This window comes from Tiliqua scincoides, chromosome 1 (genome assembly GCF_035046505.1).
Source record: "Tiliqua scincoides isolate rTilSci1 chromosome 1, rTilSci1.hap2, whole genome shotgun sequence".
Classification (NCBI taxonomy): domain Eukaryota; kingdom Metazoa; phylum Chordata; class Lepidosauria; order Squamata; family Scincidae; genus Tiliqua; species Tiliqua scincoides.
The window spans coordinates 286,712,507-286,731,920 of NC_089821.1; the positions used below are offsets into that span (position 1 = coordinate 286,712,507).

A 19,414-nucleotide genomic window follows, 5' to 3' on the forward strand; every position below is an offset into this window, starting at 1 on the left:
TGCTTTCGTTCATCCAGATTTTTGAGCTTTGCTGAAATTCAGTAGAGTGTTTCATAAATGCCCACATTCACCCTGCAGCCAGTTGCAAATGCAGCTATAGAAGAGAGAAGTTGTCCTTCACAATAGCTTCTGGCATTTATAGTGTCCATCAATCCTAGCTGTCAGAGCAACAAAGCCTGTTACTTGCACAGACCAGCAAGAACTAGGGCTACAATGAATGCTCACTGTTTTTAATTTTCAGGGCAAAAGAAGGGCTTTGGAATATTGGGAGTACTTTGGTGTGAAATATTTCCCAAATAAACTGCTTACTTGTACCTTTGTCCATGGTTCGTGGCTATTCACAGTCATAGTTTCCCCTCCCTGCTGCTCCTCTACCACAATTTGTAAGGCTTCTGTTCCTCCCTGGAGAGACTTCTGCCAATCATGGATCACAAAATGAATGTGATGATTTCATGATGTTGCACAGTTATGTCAGTTTTGGCTATATAGTGACCTTATTGATGGCAATTGAAGCCAAAGAGGGTGAGGGGCGGTGCTCCCTTCTTTGCACTGCCCTTACTCTGAATGGTGGATACTTTGTCCCTTTTAGTATTGTCCTAGTTGCTGAAAGTGTGAGGATGTTGCCACTTGCCAGGACATAAAGGAACCCTTCATTCCTTTCATAAGAACTGAAGATTCAGATTTGATTCCTCATGCACAAAACACCAGGATGCCCTCCTACACAAGCTGAACCATAATGAATGAAAGCTGTGAAAGAGCAGCATCTCACTTAAATATACTAATATTCAAATGGTTCGCCTTTCGGGTGATATGCTAAACAGGACCACCCACAGACAAGACAGTGAGTGGTTCCTGCATATTCAGTGGGCACCCTAGGTACACAGAAGAACAGATATTTGAAACTGAAACAAAAATAACCTCCCTCCTCAAAACAAACAGCCTGATGAGAACAGAACATGACCAGTGGCCTTCAGAAGCCACCCAATATTGAGGTTTCTCCTTGAAAACAAGAGCAGCAGAGGATGGGTGGGGAACAAGGAAAAAGAATTGGCCTGCTTGGACCAATTAGGCATTAGGGTTGGAGAGATGCAACATTTTGTTGCAGGTCCATTGATGTTCTTGTTAATAGCGTTATGTTTTGTGTTGTTCGTGTTTCCATGCCCTTTACAGTGCCTTTGTGTTTCTGCAGTAGGGATTGAAGCACAGGTGTTGTGGCAGGAGTTCATTATTTTGATCATGTGAGTCATGTGATCCTTAGGAGTTCATTATTTTCATCATGTGAAATAATTGTGCCTGGAACAACCTCTGACTATGACTGTTCATGTAAGCCACACACTATTTACATGGCTGAACCCTTCTTGGTCAGGGCAGGAGGTCTAGTCTAAAGGATAGAGCAATTTTATGCCCGAAGATATCACCTTAAGGTCTGAAGGTCACCTGTTCAAGATCACCAGAAACCCTGAGAGTGGCAAGGCCTTGACAAGCTGTGTAGAGATCTTTTGGGTGAGAGCCAAAAGAAGCTGGCTCCGAAGCTCTTTGTGAGGGAGGAGACAGTAACCAGTATGTGACCAGACCAGAATATGAGCAGACCATGGGAGGATCCACCTGGAATGAAAGGCAAAACTTATTTATTCATTGTAAAAACTCCTTTGGGGGTTTAGAGAAAGCCTGCCCATGTAAACCACCTTGAATAAAGGAGCAATCCAATGGCCAGAAAGGCAGTATATAAATACCTTATTATTATTATTTATTATCCCTAACTGATAGCTTGCACATCATTGTCTGACTGAGGTTGTGTCTATTTATTTGTTTAAAACATTTGTGTTCCACCTTTCCCTTGCCATGGCAAATGCCCAAGGCACCTCACAAATTTCCATCAAAAATAACAAATAAAGCTTACAATAGATAAAACAAGTAATAAACAATTAATTAAAAAAACAAAAACAGATGGAGATTGGCAGTTCAGACCAACTATAAAAGGGGGACACACAACAGCATCTATAGGGGGAAAGCAGCAGTAAATACACCATATATAGAGGCACAGGGAGCAGGCCACCAACAAATTAGCCAAATGCTTGACAAAATAGAAATGTTTTGAGCCCTTGCCAAAAGTTCATGAGGGTAGTTCCATACAGTATCAATGCATGCACTATAAGGAGCTCCTGCAACATACAATTGCTATTGCAGTGCACCTTTCTTGATTGAAGAGAGATCATTTTCTCCCCCACCCCCCACTATCTTCCTGCACCAAACTGCCACACTATTGATGCAGGAGCTTCCAAGGCGGTGTGTAAAAATAGCCTTTGGAAGTTCTTGCCTCCTCACAGAGGACTAGATTGGATGTCCTTCATATGTCTTCCAGCCTATCAGTTTTGTTATTCTCTGAATACACTGTCTGACAGCTTTGGTAGAGGGCAGTAAAGCACTTTAGGAGAAACCCTTTCTGCCTGACAGGGTTTTATCTCCTTTGGAGTATTCTGTCTCTTATAGTACCAAAGGCCTTGCCTTTCACGAGGATTCAAACCATATAGAAACGTCAACTTGCGTTATAACTGGGGCCGTTTGTTGATCATATGTCTTCATTCCTTCAGGCACCATATCGGTGAACAGCAGACGAACACCATTCACTGCGAGCGGAGAGAGTGAAATCCTGGATCTGGAAGGAGATATGTACCTTGGAGGGCTTCCCGAAAACCGGGCAGGCCTCGTCCTCCCTACTGAGCTCTGGACAGCCATGCTGAACTATGGCTACGTGGGCTGCATCCGAGATCTCTTCATTGACGGGCGGAGCAAGAATATCCGGCAGCTGGCTGAGCAGCAGAATGCTGCTGGGGTCAAATCTTCCTGCGTTCGGGTGAACACCAAGCAGTGTGACAGCTATCCCTGTAAGAACAATGCTGTTTGCAAGGATGGCTGGAACCGCTTTATCTGCGACTGCACTGGCACTGGCTACTGGGGAAGAACGTGCGAACGGGGTAAGTACAGTATCCTGAGAGATCTTGCATCCTGAGCTGAATGTTGGCAGGGATGGACTGTGTGGTGTACTAATTTAATGCAAATGCACTTGACCTGACAGTCCTACTGTAAGTAAGGACAGCAACTCAAACCAATCTTAACAGTTCCAGTAGCAGCTATCCTTCTAAGGATTAGTTCACCAAATTTGTGGAAGAAAAAGTTGAATGTGTGATGGGGCTTTAGCTAGAACTCAGACATATACACATATAGATGCAAGCTCTGAGCTGCACATTTATATATGTGGTGCTGGAGCACAACCGGTTCCTGTGCTCTGCTTTGCATTCAGAGTTTTCGGCCAGTGACTGTATGAACTAGCCCAGTCATTTTCAACCTCTGTGCCGTGGCACATTGGTGTGCCGTGAGTGATCCACAGGTGTGTCACAGGAATTTGGGGGAAGGTCATTTATGAGTAGGGCCAATGGGGGATGTGAGCCTCCCCTAACAGCATGGTGTACCTTGTCAATTGTCAAAAGATTGATGGTGTGCCTTGACAATTTTAATGCCTTGTCAGTGTGCCGTGAGATGAAAAAGGTTGAAAATGGCTGAACTAGCCTATAGATTGACTATGGCATAGGCATGTCACAATGTACAGGGAATGTGGCAAACCTGTGTGGGACTTGACCTTTATAAATTCTGGGGAGGGTTTGGAGAAACATGAGAAGTCATTATGAAGGATAGAGGCCCAACTTGTCCCTCGGTATAGTGGAGAGGGAGCAGGTTCCCCCATACTATGGGTGTAATGTTTGTTTTCATAAGGGGATATGTGTATAAACCCAATGTACCTGTAGACCTATACAGTATGACTGATATCTCATTTACAGTCATGGAACTAACTGCACAATTTGAACCCATACATGTTGAATTTTATGTATATGTACACACTGTTCAAGTATTGTGTCCCAAGCACAGCCATGGGGAGATGTTGGAGGTGGAACAAGCATTCCTGGGGGACACAGTGGGGAAGGCACTCTCATTTCTTTCTCATACATGGGTGTGTGTGTGTGTGTGTGTGTGTGTGTGTGTGTGTGTGTGTGTCAGAAAGCATACTGCTCAACCTAGATTGTGGTGGGACTTTTGTTAACTTTTTTAAAAAGCGTTACCTACGTCACCCACTAGAACAACAGATTATAGATTAAACTGTGCCTGAGTTGATTTGAAATGCCTTCCTAGTCCTCTTTCACATCTTGGGAAAGGTTTCCATGATTAAAGTTTGGGCACATCTTAGTTAGGGATGTGTGGGTGTGTAGTTATCTACAGTGAAGTCAGATAGTTCTGTGCTGGCATTTGCAGTATTGTGCTGGGCTTGCTTCAATGCAGATGCACAGAAGAAAGGAGAGCATGCTTGTACATTTTCTGAATGCTGTCCTGCTTATTGAGATCTCTGAGTGTCTGGACCAAGTTAATAAAAGAGGATTGAACTTGACCTGCACCAAGGGCAAACCTGTAAGAGACAGACAGAGCTGTCTTGGGTACAGTGGGCATCACACCACCATTTTCTTATTGTCTGTTCTGACTGGGGATATATGAGGCACAATTATTGCTGGTGCAGGCAGCCAAGGCACATCCATTCTTGGCCAAATGAGAAGGAGCTTAGCAAATGTAAGACATTTGATCTATACACTGTTCAAATTCCAGACGGTCCCATTAATTGTTATCGCTGTATTGCGCCTGATGCCGTGCTTAGAATGAACTGAGTGAGAGGACAAAACAAGTGGCACAAAGTCCTCCTGGTAGAGGAAACTGAATTTTCCCATTCCTCGTTTTTGAGGCAAATGGATTGATAGTATTAGGATTTGAATTAGGATTGGAACCTCTCTGAAGTGGTTCCATTAGGCTTTAACTATGAATCATTTGCAAAGTCCCAGATCTGTCTTATCTTGTTTTTCCCCCTGTAATTTTATAGTATGGCCTTTCGGCAAGAACATGCCAAGGGTTCAGAACTCTAAAGTTCCAGTTTGTTCTTAGCTTAGTATATTATATGAGATTGTGGCAGTCAGTATGAATATTCCTCCTAAGCCAAGGGGGTCCACTCTAATCCCAGCCAGTCTGATTCAAATGGTGCATGGTTGCTCTGAAGGCCATGAACTGGAAAGGAGAAGGAATTACTGTGACATGGCAGATCACCTCACCCCCCCCCCTTGTGTCAGTCTGGCTGTTTCCCCTCAGTGAGAACTCCTGGCCGTTTCCAGCTGCATCTGTTCTTCTACAAGCACAAAGGGTTAATTAATAGCATTATTAAGAGAGAACAGGGTTGCCCCAGCATGCATCACTAAAACTTCCACCCTAGGCTGCATTGCTTTTGGCTGCAGCTCCCTCATCCTCTTTAGCCAGCTCTACAAACAGCTTTTTTTCATTTTTGCATGCACACATGTGCGTGCCCACATATGATACATAACTCTGCACTTACCCCGCCATGAAGTCAAGAACCAGTGAGGTCAAGGACCAGTCATCTGGTTGCAAGCAATCCCCTGCCCTCTAGTGGGATTGAATCTGGCTCTTGTGGGATTGAATCTGGCTTCTGGACAGGTAGAGCCCCTTTTTCCATGAGCATCTTTTCACCAGAGCATGGGTTCTCTTTAGGAATCAGAGACTTGCAGATCACTGCATATGGCCATAAGGGGAGAATGTAATGGTTCCAGGACATGGTCTAAGAACACATGATGCAGCCACCTCGCTGACACTAAATAGATCTGGTTCTGTTTAAGGCATGGATGAGAGAATGCCTGGGAATCCCATGTCTTCTGTCTAGAATTCCACCATGGGAGAAAGATGGGATATAAAGGCAACCACAGCACCATTTATTATTATTATTATTATTATTATTATTATTATTATTATTATTATTATTATTATTATTATTATTATTTATTTATGTGCACACCTGTCCACCACATTATTCATGAATATATCAAAAGTTTTGAAAATTAAAAGGAAAATATCTAAACAAAAATCTCAAACAGCCACAATAAAAACTACCAAGAGTGAGAGGTGTCGAAGTCATTTCTCAACAGCCAACTGAAACAAACAAACAAAAAAGAGTTTGCTTGTCTTTGGAAGACCCACAGGGATGAGGCAGTTAAACAAGAGGATCTCCTTTAGAAGGGAGTTCCATTACTACAAAAAAGGGCCTTGCTCCTGGTGGAGGTAGTTTCTCCATAAGATGGAATCCAGAGCAGGCCCTTGTCTATAGTGCCTTGGGGAAGGTTCATATGGGAGGAGATATTCCTTGCAATAATCATGACCCAAGCCATTGAGGCTTTACATGTTAAAAAAAAAAAATGACAATTTCAGACATGCAGATTAGAGGTGATGGTTATAGTTTTTCATGGTCTCTCACATGGACTAGGGTCCTTTTCAGATCACCAATCTTCTTTGCACCTCTGTACCACAAAGTTACACTATGCATTAACCACACAAAGGTTTGACTTTGGTCCTTGTGGCCCAGTGATTTTTTTTTTCTACCTGTTGGTCAGTGAGGAATAAATGTGGCAGGTACATAGCTATGGCTTTGGCAACTTAGCATAACAATAGCAGAGGCATGAGATAGTGGTGGCAAGGGGGGGGGTAAGCACCCTCAGTTGGAATTTTCTCCCCTCCCACCATATTCATAATGACAAATCCGCATCTCAGATGGGCCACAGGTTCATCTGTTCTAGATATCTGTGCAGTGCCTGCTTATGCCTATGCAATGGTTTGCTCATGTGAGCAATTTACAATCATTGGATGCAATTTTTCTAAACAAGGAATTGAGGATAGTGTCTTGGACGGATGCTCTCTTCCAACATTGCACTGCTCACCTGAGTGGACCACTTGCCCATGCAATTATTGTTATGAGTAAACTGGCTAAAAATATTGTCTGAAGTGGCTTTCAGTGTCTGATGTTAGTAGAGGAACTGTTAGAGGCCACTGAAAGCCTTTTTCTCTAGCAGAAGAGCTGCCACACGATTGAGGTTGGTATGAGACGCAAAATGATAGCAGTTTTAATACTGAATATTTGTGTAGTGCTTTTTGAATGTATAAAGGACTTCACAGGTATTACCTTAATGCAATCCCTACAACCATCCTGTAAATTAAGGATTATTATCCATATATTGTAGCTAGGGAGCTGATTCTGAGAGGATGTAGCCAGTCTAAGGCCACCTAGTGAGAATTCATGGTAGGGGTGCAGTTCTAAAATGGACAAGTCCTGATTCATGGCTCAGTCAGCCACTGTGTGATGCCAGCTCTCATATTGCATGGGCTTTAGGGAAATGCTTTGTGTCAGCTTTTAGCCACAGGTAGCAGAAGTTCTAAATATAAATCAGCACTTGGAGGAGTTGTGTGGATCCTTTTAATCTTCAGTCTTGGGTAGATTGTTGACTTGCGTTGCATTTTAGGGAAATGCAAAAAGATGCCTTCCTGATGTTTGCCCTGTTAGCATCACTTTCGACTATTGGGTCTGAAATTTGCAAGTTGTGTGCACTGGAGCAGTGGTTCTCACACTTTCAGCACCAGGACCCACTTTTTAGAAGGAGAATCTGCAGGACCCACCGGAAGAAATGTCATGACCGGAAATGACATCATCAAGTAGGACAATTTTTAGCAATCCTACCCACACTTACCCAGGAGTAAGTCCCATGTACTATCATTGTTAAAAGCATACATATAGCAGCCTGTTCAAAGTACAGCTCTGTAACATTTCCCCAAATGCGGTCACATACCATGGCAGCATCAAGTCTAATCTATTAAAAATAAAATATTGAGATGAATGGGGACCCACCTGAAATTGGCTCGTGAACCACCTAGTGGATCCCGACCCACAGTTTGAGAAATACTACTCTGGAGTGTTTGAGTATTTTGGGCAAGAAGCAGACAGTATGCAGGAAGGCAGGATGTAAACTGAAGGTTGAAGAATGATCTTTGGGCAGTCTAAATGTATCCCACCAGTGAGTTGTCCAGAGGGAAGGGAAGGGAAGACAGCAGCTTAGGGAACTTTATATCAGCTAGTGACACATGACATGGTATCATATGACAACTCAGACCATCATTCAGACCATGGATGTGAATGGCTCATCTTCCTGTAATACACTGTTTTGACCATCAGTCCCAGTAGCATAGGGTTTCAGGGTCTATTCATTAGGGCTCCTGATTTGAGTTTGGCAGTACCTGATACTCTGATGAATACAAAGCCTGATCAAGAGGGAGTATCTGGCTGAAACTGCTCTACTAAGTAGCTACTGCAATTGTGTAGTGGCAAGTTGGGTGGAAGAAACACACTCCCTTGGCATCACAGTCCAGTACAGGTATGAGTCTGGAAGCCTTGTCTTCCATTAAGGTGGGGAAATGGGGTAATGTTCCTGCTGGGCATGGTCAGCTTGATAAGATCCATGGCTCCAGCTGGCTTGTTTCCAGGGATACAGGAACAACTGAGCATTTATGAGACATGAGCTTGGTTTGCCCTCTTTGCTTAAAGAGGGCAACCTGGTGGAATGCGGAGAATCAGTGGGATACTGCAATCCCGGGCTATAAACTCTACAGGAGGGACAGGCAGGGGCGTGTTGGAGGTGGGGTGGCCCTTTATGTTAAGGAAGGGATAGAATCCAGCAAAGTAGAGATTGAAGGTGGGTCCGACTCCGCTGTAGAATCTCTGTGGGTTAAATTACCAGGCTTGTGCAGCGATGTAATACTGGGGGCGTGCTATCGTCCTCCAGACCAGAAATCGGATGGGGACCTTGAAATGAGGAAACAGATCAGGGAGGTGACAAGGAGGGACAGGGTTGTAATCATGGGGGACTTCAATTATCCTCATATTGACTGGGTCAATTTGTGTTCTGGTCACAATAAGGAAACCGGATTTCTTGACGTGCTAAATGACTGTGGCTTAGAGCAGCTAGTCACGGAGCCCACCAGAGGACAGGTGACTCTGGATTTAATATTGTGCGGTATGCAGGACCTGGTTAGAGATGTAAACGTTACTGAGCCATTGGGGAACAGTGATCATGCTGCGATCCGTTTTGACGTGCACGTTGGGGGAAGAATACCAGGCAAATCTCTAACAAAAACCCTTGACTTCCGACGGGCGGACTTCCCCCAAATGAGGAGGCTGGTTAGAAGGAGGTTGAAAGGGAGGGTAAAAAGAGTCCAATCTCTCCAGAGTGCATGGAGGCTGCTTAAAACAACAGTAATAGAGGCCCAGCAGAGGTGTATACCGCAAAGAAAGAAGGGTTCCACTAAATCCAGGAGAGTGCCCGCATGGCTAACCAGCCAAGTTAGAGAGGCTGTGAAGGGCAAGGAAGCTTCCTTCCATAAATGGAAGTCTTGCCCTAATGAGGAGAATAAAAAGGAACATAAACTGTGGCAAAAGAAATGTAAGAAGGTGATACGGGAGGCCAAGCGAGACTATGAGGAACGCATGGCCAGCAACATTAAGGGGAATAATAAAAGCTTCTTCAAATATGTTAGAAGCAGGAAACCCGCCAGAGAAGCGTTTGGCCCTCTGGATGGTGAGGGAGGGAAAGGGGAGATAAAAGGAGACTCATTTAAGAACTCATTTAATTTCTCTGCCATCTCTGAGTTCTTTGCATCTGTCTTCACGGCAGAAGACCTCGGGCAGATACCGCTGCCCGAACGGCCCCTCCTGACCGAGGAGTTCAGTCAGATAGAGGTTAAAAGAGAAGATGTTTCAGACCTCATTGATAAATTAAAGATCAATAAGTCACCGGGCCCTGATGGCATCCACCCTAGAGTTATTAAGGAATTGAAGAATGAAGTTGCAGATCTCTTGACTAAGGTATGCAACTTGTCCCTCAAAACGGCCACGGTGCCAGAAGATTGGAGGATAGCAAATGTCACGCCTATTTTTAAAAAGGGAAAGAGGGGGGACCTGGGAAACTATAGGCCGGTCAGCCTAACATCCATACCGGGTAAGATGGTGGAATGCCTCATCAAAGATAGGATCTCAAAACACATAGATGAACAGGCCTTTCTGAGGGAGAGTCAGCATGGCTTCTGTAAGGGTAAGTCTTGCCTCACGAACCTTATAGAATTCTTTGAAAAGGTCAATAGGCATGTGGATGCGGGAGAACCCGTGGACATTATATATCTGGACATTCAGAAGGCGTTTGACACGGTCCCTCACCAAAGGCTACTGAAAAAACTCCACAGTCAGGGAATTAGAGGACAGGTCCTCTCATGGATTGAGAACTGGTTCGAGGCCAGGAAGCAGAGAATGGGTGTCAATGGACAATTTTCACAATGGAGAGAGGTGAAAAGCGGTGTGCCCCAAGGATCTGTCCTGGGACCGGTGCTTTTCAACCTCTTCATAAATGACCTGGAGACAGGGTTGAGCAGTGAAGTGGCTAAGTTTGCAGACGACACCAAACTTTTCCGAGTGGTGAAGACCAGAAGTGATTGTGAGGAGCTGCAGAAGGATCTCTCCAGACTGGCAGAATGGGCAGCAAAATGGCAGATGCGCTTCAATGTCAGTAAGTGTAAAGTCATGCATATTGGGGCAAAAAATCAAAACTTTAGATATAGGCTGATGGGTTCTGAGCTGTCTGTGACAGATCAGGAGAGAGATCTTGGGGTGGTGGTGGACAGGTCGATGAAAGTGTCGACCCAATGTGCGGCGGCAGTGAAGAAGGCCAATTCTATGCTTGGGATCATTAGGAAGGGTATTGAGAACAAAACAGCTAGTATTATAATGCCGTTGTACAAATCTATGGTAAGGCCACACCTGGAGTATTGTGTCCAGTTCTGGTCACCGCATCTCAAAAAAGACATAGTGGAAATGGAAAAGGTGCAAAAGAGAGCGACTAAGATGATTACGGGGCTGGGGCACCTTCCTTATGAGGAAAGGCTACGGCGTTTGGGCCTCTTCAGCCTAGAAAAGAGACGCCTGAGGGGGGACATGGTTGAGACATACAAAATTATGCAGGGGATGGACAGAGTGGATAGGGAGATGCTCTTTACACTCTCACATAGTACCAGAACCAGGGGATATCCACTAAAATTGAGTGTTGGGTGGGTTATGACAGACAAAAGAAAATATTTCTTTACTCAGCGTGTGGTTGGTCTGTGGAACTCCTTGCCACAGGATGTGATGCTGGCGTCTAGTCTAGACGCCTTTAAAAGGGGATTGGACAAGTTTCTGGAGGAAAAATCCATTATGGGGTACAAGCCATGATGTGTATGCGCAACCTCCTGATTTTAGAAATGGTTTATGTCAGAATGCCAGATGCAAGGGAGGGCACCAGGATGAGGTCTCTTGTTATCTGGTGTGCTCCCTGGGGCATTTGGTGGGCCACTGTGAGATACAGGAAGCTGGACTAGATGGGCCTATGGCCTGATCCAGTGGGGCTGTTCTTATGTTCTTATGTTCTTAAAGGGGGGGGGGCACAGCACTGACAAAGAAAAGGTTTGGGTGGCTGTGAGGGCATGACTTTCCTTTTTTCCCCAGGGATGACAAGAGGTGCTACAGGAAGAGTCCACTCATGAGGACGACTCACATGGCTGTGAAACTCCTTCCCTCACTGCGAGGCTCTGAGGTGCTCAGAATGGGAAGAATGAGTTACAGATGAGCCCCAGGAGAGAAGCTAGGGTTGCCTCTACTGACGCCACAGAGGGATCAGCCTCCCTCACACCACTCAGCACCCACGGCACAGGCAGATGAGGCCTTCACTAGTTTATTCACTAGGTGGATGAAACCAAAGCCCATAAAAAGAAGGGCTTTTCTTCCATAGGGTTGAATGCTCCCTGTCAAGTTCTAAGTCCCTTTCTCCTATTGCTTTCAGGAATGTTTTCAGTTTACAGCAGTTAGGGCATGTGTGTCTTGTAGATATTAGCTTTTGTCTCATGCACTGTTGAATTACATTTTTATCTCTGAACACCTGCTCTTTCCAGAGCTGTGCTTTAAATGTACCATGTACCTTCATGTGTCACTGAGGAACTGCACGGTTCTCTGCTTGCTTTTTCATGTAAGGAGATCAGTGGGTCCTCTCAACAGATACCATAATAAATATCTCCCCTCACCGGCACAATGTTGTTCAGAATGAGTTGTGTTTATTTTTTTATATATATAGGGAGAGTGGATAAGGAAGGTGATGGGAGGTAAATAGTTATATTTCAACCAGAATTAATTCTTGTTAAGAACATAAGAAGAGCCCCGCTGGATCAGGCCAAAGGCCCATCTTGTCCAGCTTCCTGTATCTCACAGTGGCCCACCAAATGCTTTAAGACAAGACAACAAGACACAACCTGCATCCTGGCGCCGTCCCTTGCATCTGGCAATCTGAGGTAGCCTACCTATAACCAGGAGCTTGCACATACCTACCATGACTTGTAACCCATGATGAACTTTTCCTCCAGAAATTTGTCCAATACCCACTTAAAGGCATCTAGACGAGAAGCCATCACTACTTCCTGTGGCAAGGAGTTCCACAGACTAATCACATGTTGGGTAAAGAAATATTTTCTTTTGTCCGAACTCTCCCAACACTCAACTTTAGCGAATGTTCACTGGTTCTGGTGTTATGTGAACCAGGTGTTACGTGTTTTACTCTTTAAAAAAATTTGAGCCCCCTGATATGACTGAAATTGATAGCAGAATGTAGCAGCCAAATATGCTGCAAACAAGGATTTACTGTAAGTGGGTCACGAGCACAATTTTTACCCTTTCTAAGGCTTGGGGAGCCCCTGCAGAGGCTGGCACAGCTATGTGTAAGTTTCACCTCCTTTTCTATCCCTGGCAGCGGTGTGATCCTGGGGATTGCTGCCTTCCTCCCTCCCCCGCAAAGACTTATCCAGGTTTCCAAATTCTCTCTTGCTAACAGAATTGCAGTTCTCAGCGTTCCCCCAAAGTGAGAGAATGACTATTAACCTGGTTTAAGGATGGATACACCCTTAGATTCAGAAAGAGTGAAAAATCCAGACACGCCCCATCAGGACACTTAGAAAATTAATAAAGTGCCTAGAAAAATAAACATTTCATTCCTCTGCAATTGTGTGTGCAACCATCAGAATTGGTTAAGACTCACTGTTGACACCACAATCTGCACACTTTTACTTATGGTTCTTCCACTGAAGAAGATACATTCCACAAATGACATGCATGAGGACCCAGAAGCATAACCCATGGGATTGACAGGTAGGCATGCTGCTTTGAACATTCAAACAAAATTAAATTGTTTGAAGCATAGTTGCAGTGTTGGTCCCAGAAAATGGGTTGGACAAATCAACAGCATACCACCATTCTGAGCCTCACAACACCAAACCTATTGTTAGAAGATGGGCTTGATGCAGTAGTAGATGAGCAGTGGTCCTCTTAATTGTGAAGATTGGCTTTGGGGGTCCCCACCCTGGCCCAGGAGTGTAGCACAAAAGAAGGGGTAGTGTTGCTTGTTTGTAGCAAGCCACCATTTGGGGGCAAACCCCTGCTTTGTGGGGAATTTTTGGCACAAAAATGGCAAAGGGGGAAAATGTTAATACCTGTGTAAGGGATGCAGAGATGGTAGAGTGGTAGAGTCAAAGCATTGTCAGTTGGAAGCAGTAAAACTTGGACTAAACATATCTGAGAAATATCTGAGAAATATCTTCTCCTTTGCAGCGAGCTGACCTTTCCATTGATCTATCTTCTGCGGCAAGCCCCAGATATTTTTTCCTGGTTTGTCATAGCTTTGTTTCCTTAACAAGAAGGTACTGGATATGGCGGGGACTTTGTGGCATATTACTGAACACTGAACATGCAAGATTTTGGCCTAGTTCTCACAGATGTGGTGAACTTGTGCTGCTGAGGCAGAGGGCTGGTATAGTGGAACCAAGATTTTTCTAGCTCACTCTAACCAGGTTTCAGGAATTCATCCTCACCTAGAAGAGAGGTAGGAATTTAGAACCTCCACCAGACTGGAGCCAGTGTTTGAAATGGCTTGGCAAAGTCTCACTATGAGACAAAAAGTCAAATAATGAGTAAAGCACTTCGCCTTGTGACACATCAGGTGTCCTTGACATGCTTGTACCCTGGGGCCCTACATGCCTAACTAGGAACATCTCTGTCTTATGCACTACATGTGTTATCAAAGACTCATGCATTTTCAAAGTTTGTTGGATAATTCATATTTTTGTACTGACTATTTTTGTGTTTGAACCTGTGTATGTGAGAATGCATGCCAGTTTTGCCAAAAATCTCTTCAAGAAATTAGCATTGAAGAGGTCCTAATGGAAAAGCAGTCAAGCTTTATTGGCATAAAAAGTGATGTCTGTTTAGCTGGGGGAAATGAGGTTGGGTAAGATACTGTACAGGGTGACGGGGTGAGCAGAGAGGGCTGGCATAAGGACAGATGGGTTCAGAGAAGCATTAAAAGTTCTACATAGTGTTGAGGATCAATTAGCATTTTCTATGACTCTTGGTTTCTCATTTGCTCAGAGACTGACAGCAGCTGCAGCATTAGGTGATCGCAGTAGTTGCGCTGGCTGAGCTAATAAGAATGCTCTGCAGATGGAGAGAAAGATCTGGCTGAGGGAGAATGATGTGCTTCCCTTTTCTGATGCAAAACCACCTCCTTATAGTCAGCAGGCTTTTTGGGGAAAACAAAAATTAAGTGTTGCACAGACTGAAGCTAGCAATGTGCACTGTATTCAGATTAGTTATGTCAGATTATAAATCCAGGGTAGAAATACCAATTGTTGAAGAGAGAGCAAGACTTGATTGAGATCCAGATTCCTCTCTGGATTCTTCTCCTCCAAGCTAGTCTTAATGACAACCATTGTGTAGAGCAAACCCCCCAAATAAAATGGAGAAAACCTCTGGCATCTGAAGTGCATGACACTGTGGGAATTCATGTCTTACATTGATTGGGTTCAGAACTTTTCATTTTATTAAGCCAGTTGACTTGCCATTTCACATCTGTTAACTATACAGTAAAAAAGTTAATTGTTACAGACTAGTATAAAAATCTTGGCTGACCTTCAATCAACTACAGCAGGGATCTCCAAACTTTTCAATATGAGGGCCCATCATATATTTTGTACATTTTTGCAGGCCGAAAAGAAAACCAGTTTTATAAAAGAAAGAATGAAATTTAAAGGAATGAATAAGTTTTACTTGGATCTTTTAAGTAATCAGCATGATATGATTCAAAACAAAAGAGAAAAGTGACAATTACAAAAAAATGCCATTCTTAAACTGAGAAATGATATATAATGAGTAAAAATGTGAAGCATTAGCAAAAGCTTTGACAAAAAAGACAAGTTGCTGAGGGCCAGATAAAATCTTGTGGCAGGCCGGACATGGCCCCGGGCTGCAGTTTGGAGACCGCTGAACTAGAGGTAACTTTCAGGCCTCAGTTGGCTCTTGCGTGTGTATGTTGGGTGTATGCTCCTTACTCCAGAGAGTTTGCCTGCCATTGGGGGCAGCAAAAGTGCAACAGTAGGCCCTACCCCATACTAATAAACTCCCAAAGCCTCACCTCTGTGTATGGCATTTGTCTATGCAGATAAATTTTGAATTTGATGTGGCTGGGGGGCAGATTTTGGGAGCACGTTAGGATAAGGGCTAGGCTTATCAACAAGCTATCACTGCCCCAGTCTGTTTTTTTTTCTCCACACAAAGTCAAACGCATGACTAAATCTTGTAAGTGAAACTGCATGTCTCATTTCATGTTTTATTTTTTAGTGTGTCAAAATCGGTATCCCACTTTGGGATACTTCCAGGTCTTTTGAATTATGTAGTAAGACTGACATAGCACTCTGCTTCAGACATTATTCCCCTCCATCATGGCCATGTGTATTCTCCACCAAGAAAAAACAAGTCCATTGCCTAGAATTTATCGAATGACATATATTGATTTGCACAATAAAGTCTGTTTCCATGCTTTCTGTTTTGAAAGAATCAGGAAATGTTCGACAAAGAGGAAAAGAGAGCAGGGAATAAGGGTAGAACATGGAGATAAGACAGGCTGGAAAAGAAGAGGCAAAGGGACAGGAAATAATCACCGTGAGAAGCCAACAGATGCTTGCTGTGACACTTGGAAACTTGGCCTGTCTGAGCCTTCCAAATTCAGCCAATCCTGCAAGCTGTAATTGATTAATTGGAGCGGTTAATTGAAGAATGCTTTAATCACAGGTTTTAAAAGCACACTAGTTCAATGAAGAACTCACTAGGCCTCTGTTGGCTCACCCAGTGTTCTCATTGCCTCCTGAGGGTTTTCCGAAGCTTGAAGAGGCAACACACGTCCACCCGTGGCCACTGCTGGGTTGAAGCCTGGGGAAGCCCTCCCTGGTCCTGAGGGAAAACAGAAGTAGCTTTTATTCCAGTGTTACAGGGCCGTTCTGAAGCTGGGTTCAGCCTCTGCAGGTTTCAGAAAGCTCTCCAGAGGTAGCCAGGGCACAGCCTTCGGAGGACTTAAAGGGGCTGAAACCGCAGATTTCCCTATCTGTGGTTTTTGGTATCCACGAGGGGGGAGGTCTGAGAACAGATCTGCGTAGATACTGAGGCCCACCTATAGTCTGGTCCTGAGATCAGGGCAGGGCTTCTATGGGTGCAGTCCTAACCCCTTATGTCAGTGCTTTCCAGCAGTGACATAGCAGTGCCAATGTGGATGTGGCTACCTATGAGGCCCAATCCCCCAGCTTTTATCTCTGTAAGAAATAATAATTGATAAACTGGATAAATATTTGAAGAATCTTTGCTGATTGGGAGGACAGGACCACACCCCTGTTAGCTTCAATTGCCTCACAGCTTATAAGTAACCATATTTTTTCTTTGTTTTGTTTAGTCATTAAAATGCCATGGTTCTCTGGATATAACCTACAGTCCAAGCCATCAGTTGCACCTTCATCATTCTTCAACCTGCATGAACTCTCCTCTCCTGTCACTCACTTGGCTGGCTTCCAGACTGTTGTTCACTCTCAGAGTTTTAAATCATAGTGTACCTGCAAAAAGTAGAGACAACAGCTGGGTGGTTTTATGCAAAAGCCACACAGCACCATATTCTCTCCAATCCAGAACAGCCTCATACCAGACACACCATTTCATACAAGTAGTAGCTCTGGGCTAAGTGTAGTGCTTAGTGTTTTGAGATGTGGATCATTCCAACTGCACTGAAATAGAGAGCAAGGGAAGAATGATCAGGGCCTCCTTGTTTGACCCTGCCTAAACTCACAGGATCTTTGTATTAAGCAGGGGTAAAAAAAATGAAGCTCTTTTTCCTCTTCTTTCACTCCACCCCTTTTTCCAAGCTCTTGTAGACTATATGTTTACAAGCATGCCACATTTCTTTCTTTTCATTTTTTTTAAGTGGTTTTGGGACTCTCTTTAAAATGTGTTTATGATTTTCATTCAAGATTCTCCTGAAAGGACTTCTGTTAAAACATTGCAAAATGTAAAACGTGAAGAGTGTTTAGCTTGTGAGCCTCACTTTCCTCCTAGACCAGTGGTTCCCAAACTGTGGGTCTGGACTCACCAGTGAGTCGCAACCCAATTTTTGGTGGGTTGTGAAACTGACAAGCTGGTAGCCGACAAGGAAAATGTATTGAACCCTTTGGAAACTGAAATGGAGCAGCTCGTGTGCATTTATTTGTGAGTAGGTTCACTCTGAGGGGCAGGCCAAGGGGAATGGAACACCAACAAAATGGTCCCGATTCGCTGAGTGCAGGCCCCAACATACTTGAGATAAAGAACATAAGAAGAGCCCTGCTGGATCAGGCCATAGGCCCATTTAGGCCAGCTTCCTGTATCTCACAGTGGCCCACCAAATGCCCCAGGGAGCACACAAGACAGCAAGAGACCTACATCCTGGTGCCCTCCTTTGCATCTGGCATTCTGACGTAGTCCATTTCTAAAATCAGGAGGTTGCACATGCACATAATGGCTTGTAGCCTGTGATGGCTTTTTCCTCCAGAAACTTGTCCAATCCCCTTTTAAAGGCATCTAGGCCAGATGCCATCACCACATGCTGTGGCAAGGAGTTCCATAAAGCAACCACATGATGAGTAAAGAAATATTTTATTTTGTCTGTCCTAACTCTCCCAGCACTCAATTTCAGTGGATGTCCCCTGGTTCTGGTGTTGTGTGAGAGGGTAAAGAGCATCTATCCACTCTGTCCATCTCCTGCATAATTTTATATCTCAGTCGTGTGTCGTCGTCCCCCCCCCACACTGATAAGGAAAATGTGCCCTATAGAAAGCAAAACTGAGCCAGGCATGTGTGTTTACTCATGAGTAGGCATACGTGCCTCCACTCCTATTGAAGGCCAGGCAAAGGAGAACTTATGGCCACCATAATGGTCCTGATTTGATTAATGTGGTGCTCAAAAAAAATCCCAGAAGGGCAGTCCCATCCCAGCTTAGTAAAAAGGATGAAAACAGAGGCTTGAGTGACTGACAAAGTGAAACTTATTTTTAGCCTTGTAAAGCTAGGTGAGTTCTGATAGAGTGTCATTTTAAAAAGTGGGTCCTGGTGCTGAAAAATTTGGGAACAACTGTCCTAGATAGTTGAATGGTAACATGAACAGTACACTGTTTATAGTCCCAGGGCAGGAACTCTTGCCTGACCCCAAATAACAGGAATTGTCTTTTATAGCCTTAGACCAGGACTCCCCAAAGCATCTCTACTTTATAAGTCATAGAAATAGATAATCTTACTGCTTACAGGCAGTCAGTCAGTCCCTGCTTGAGTCTTGCTCACCTCCCTGCTTAACCTTGGCACCAACCATTCTTCATTATCTACTTTGTTGGGTGCTGCTTGTGAAGGACAATGCATCAGCTGCTGCTTTTGCAATGGTAAACAGAGGGTTTCAGCTTCCATTTCATTATCTGCCAAGTACCTCTACTGCAGCATTTCCTAAAAGCTCTTTAATGGCAACACGCATCTGCCCATTATGTACGCAATAAACTTAGGCGCTATAAAATTACAGGGTAATAAGAAGTGCAACAAAATTATTTACTATGTGGAGTGAGTTGTGCAGCTCTTGCTTTGTCTCTTGTTTGGCTAGACAGAAGGATAGTTTTCTTGACTGTTGCACGAACTATGAACTGAGGCCTTCGTTGAGATGATGCTCCAGATGTTTGGAATATTTAAGTGTCCTGGGCAAGCGTTCTGAGCATGTGGTACTGAGCGGGAAATCACCTGGTTGCACAAGAGATTCTTCTTCATCTTACACAAATGACAAAATGTAAAGAATTAGTTATACAGAACATGTCATTGGGCACAACCTCATGGACCCCTCATTTAGGGAAAATCCATTATAAAACAGAAATCAGATTGAATAAAGTGCATAGAATGATTTTACAGCATAATCCTATCTTGTGCTAGAATGGGCAGGTTAGGAGACCTGTGCTGTATCCAGTGCAAGATCAGAGCCAAAATTGACTAAGCTGGAAGAAATGGGAAACTCTTCCCCTGACTCCCGGGTAAGCCACCACAGCT

At 44.1% G+C, this 19,414-nt stretch overlaps 1 protein-coding gene across 13 annotated transcripts in view; it reads left to right on the forward strand.

Annotated features, from left to right (window-relative positions):
• NRXN3 (neurexin 3) overlaps positions 1 to 19,414 on the forward strand; it is a 1,424,661-nt gene that overhangs the window by 388,370 nt on the left and 1,016,877 nt on the right. For all 13 annotated transcript variants that reach the window (XM_066627886.1, XM_066627867.1, XM_066627878.1 and 10 more), the window contains one exon: positions 2,592 to 2,975. In XM_066627886.1, the coding sequence (XP_066483983.1) occupies positions 2,592 to 2,975 (384 nt within the window). The remainder of the gene's footprint in view (positions 1 to 2,591; positions 2,976 to 19,414) is intronic.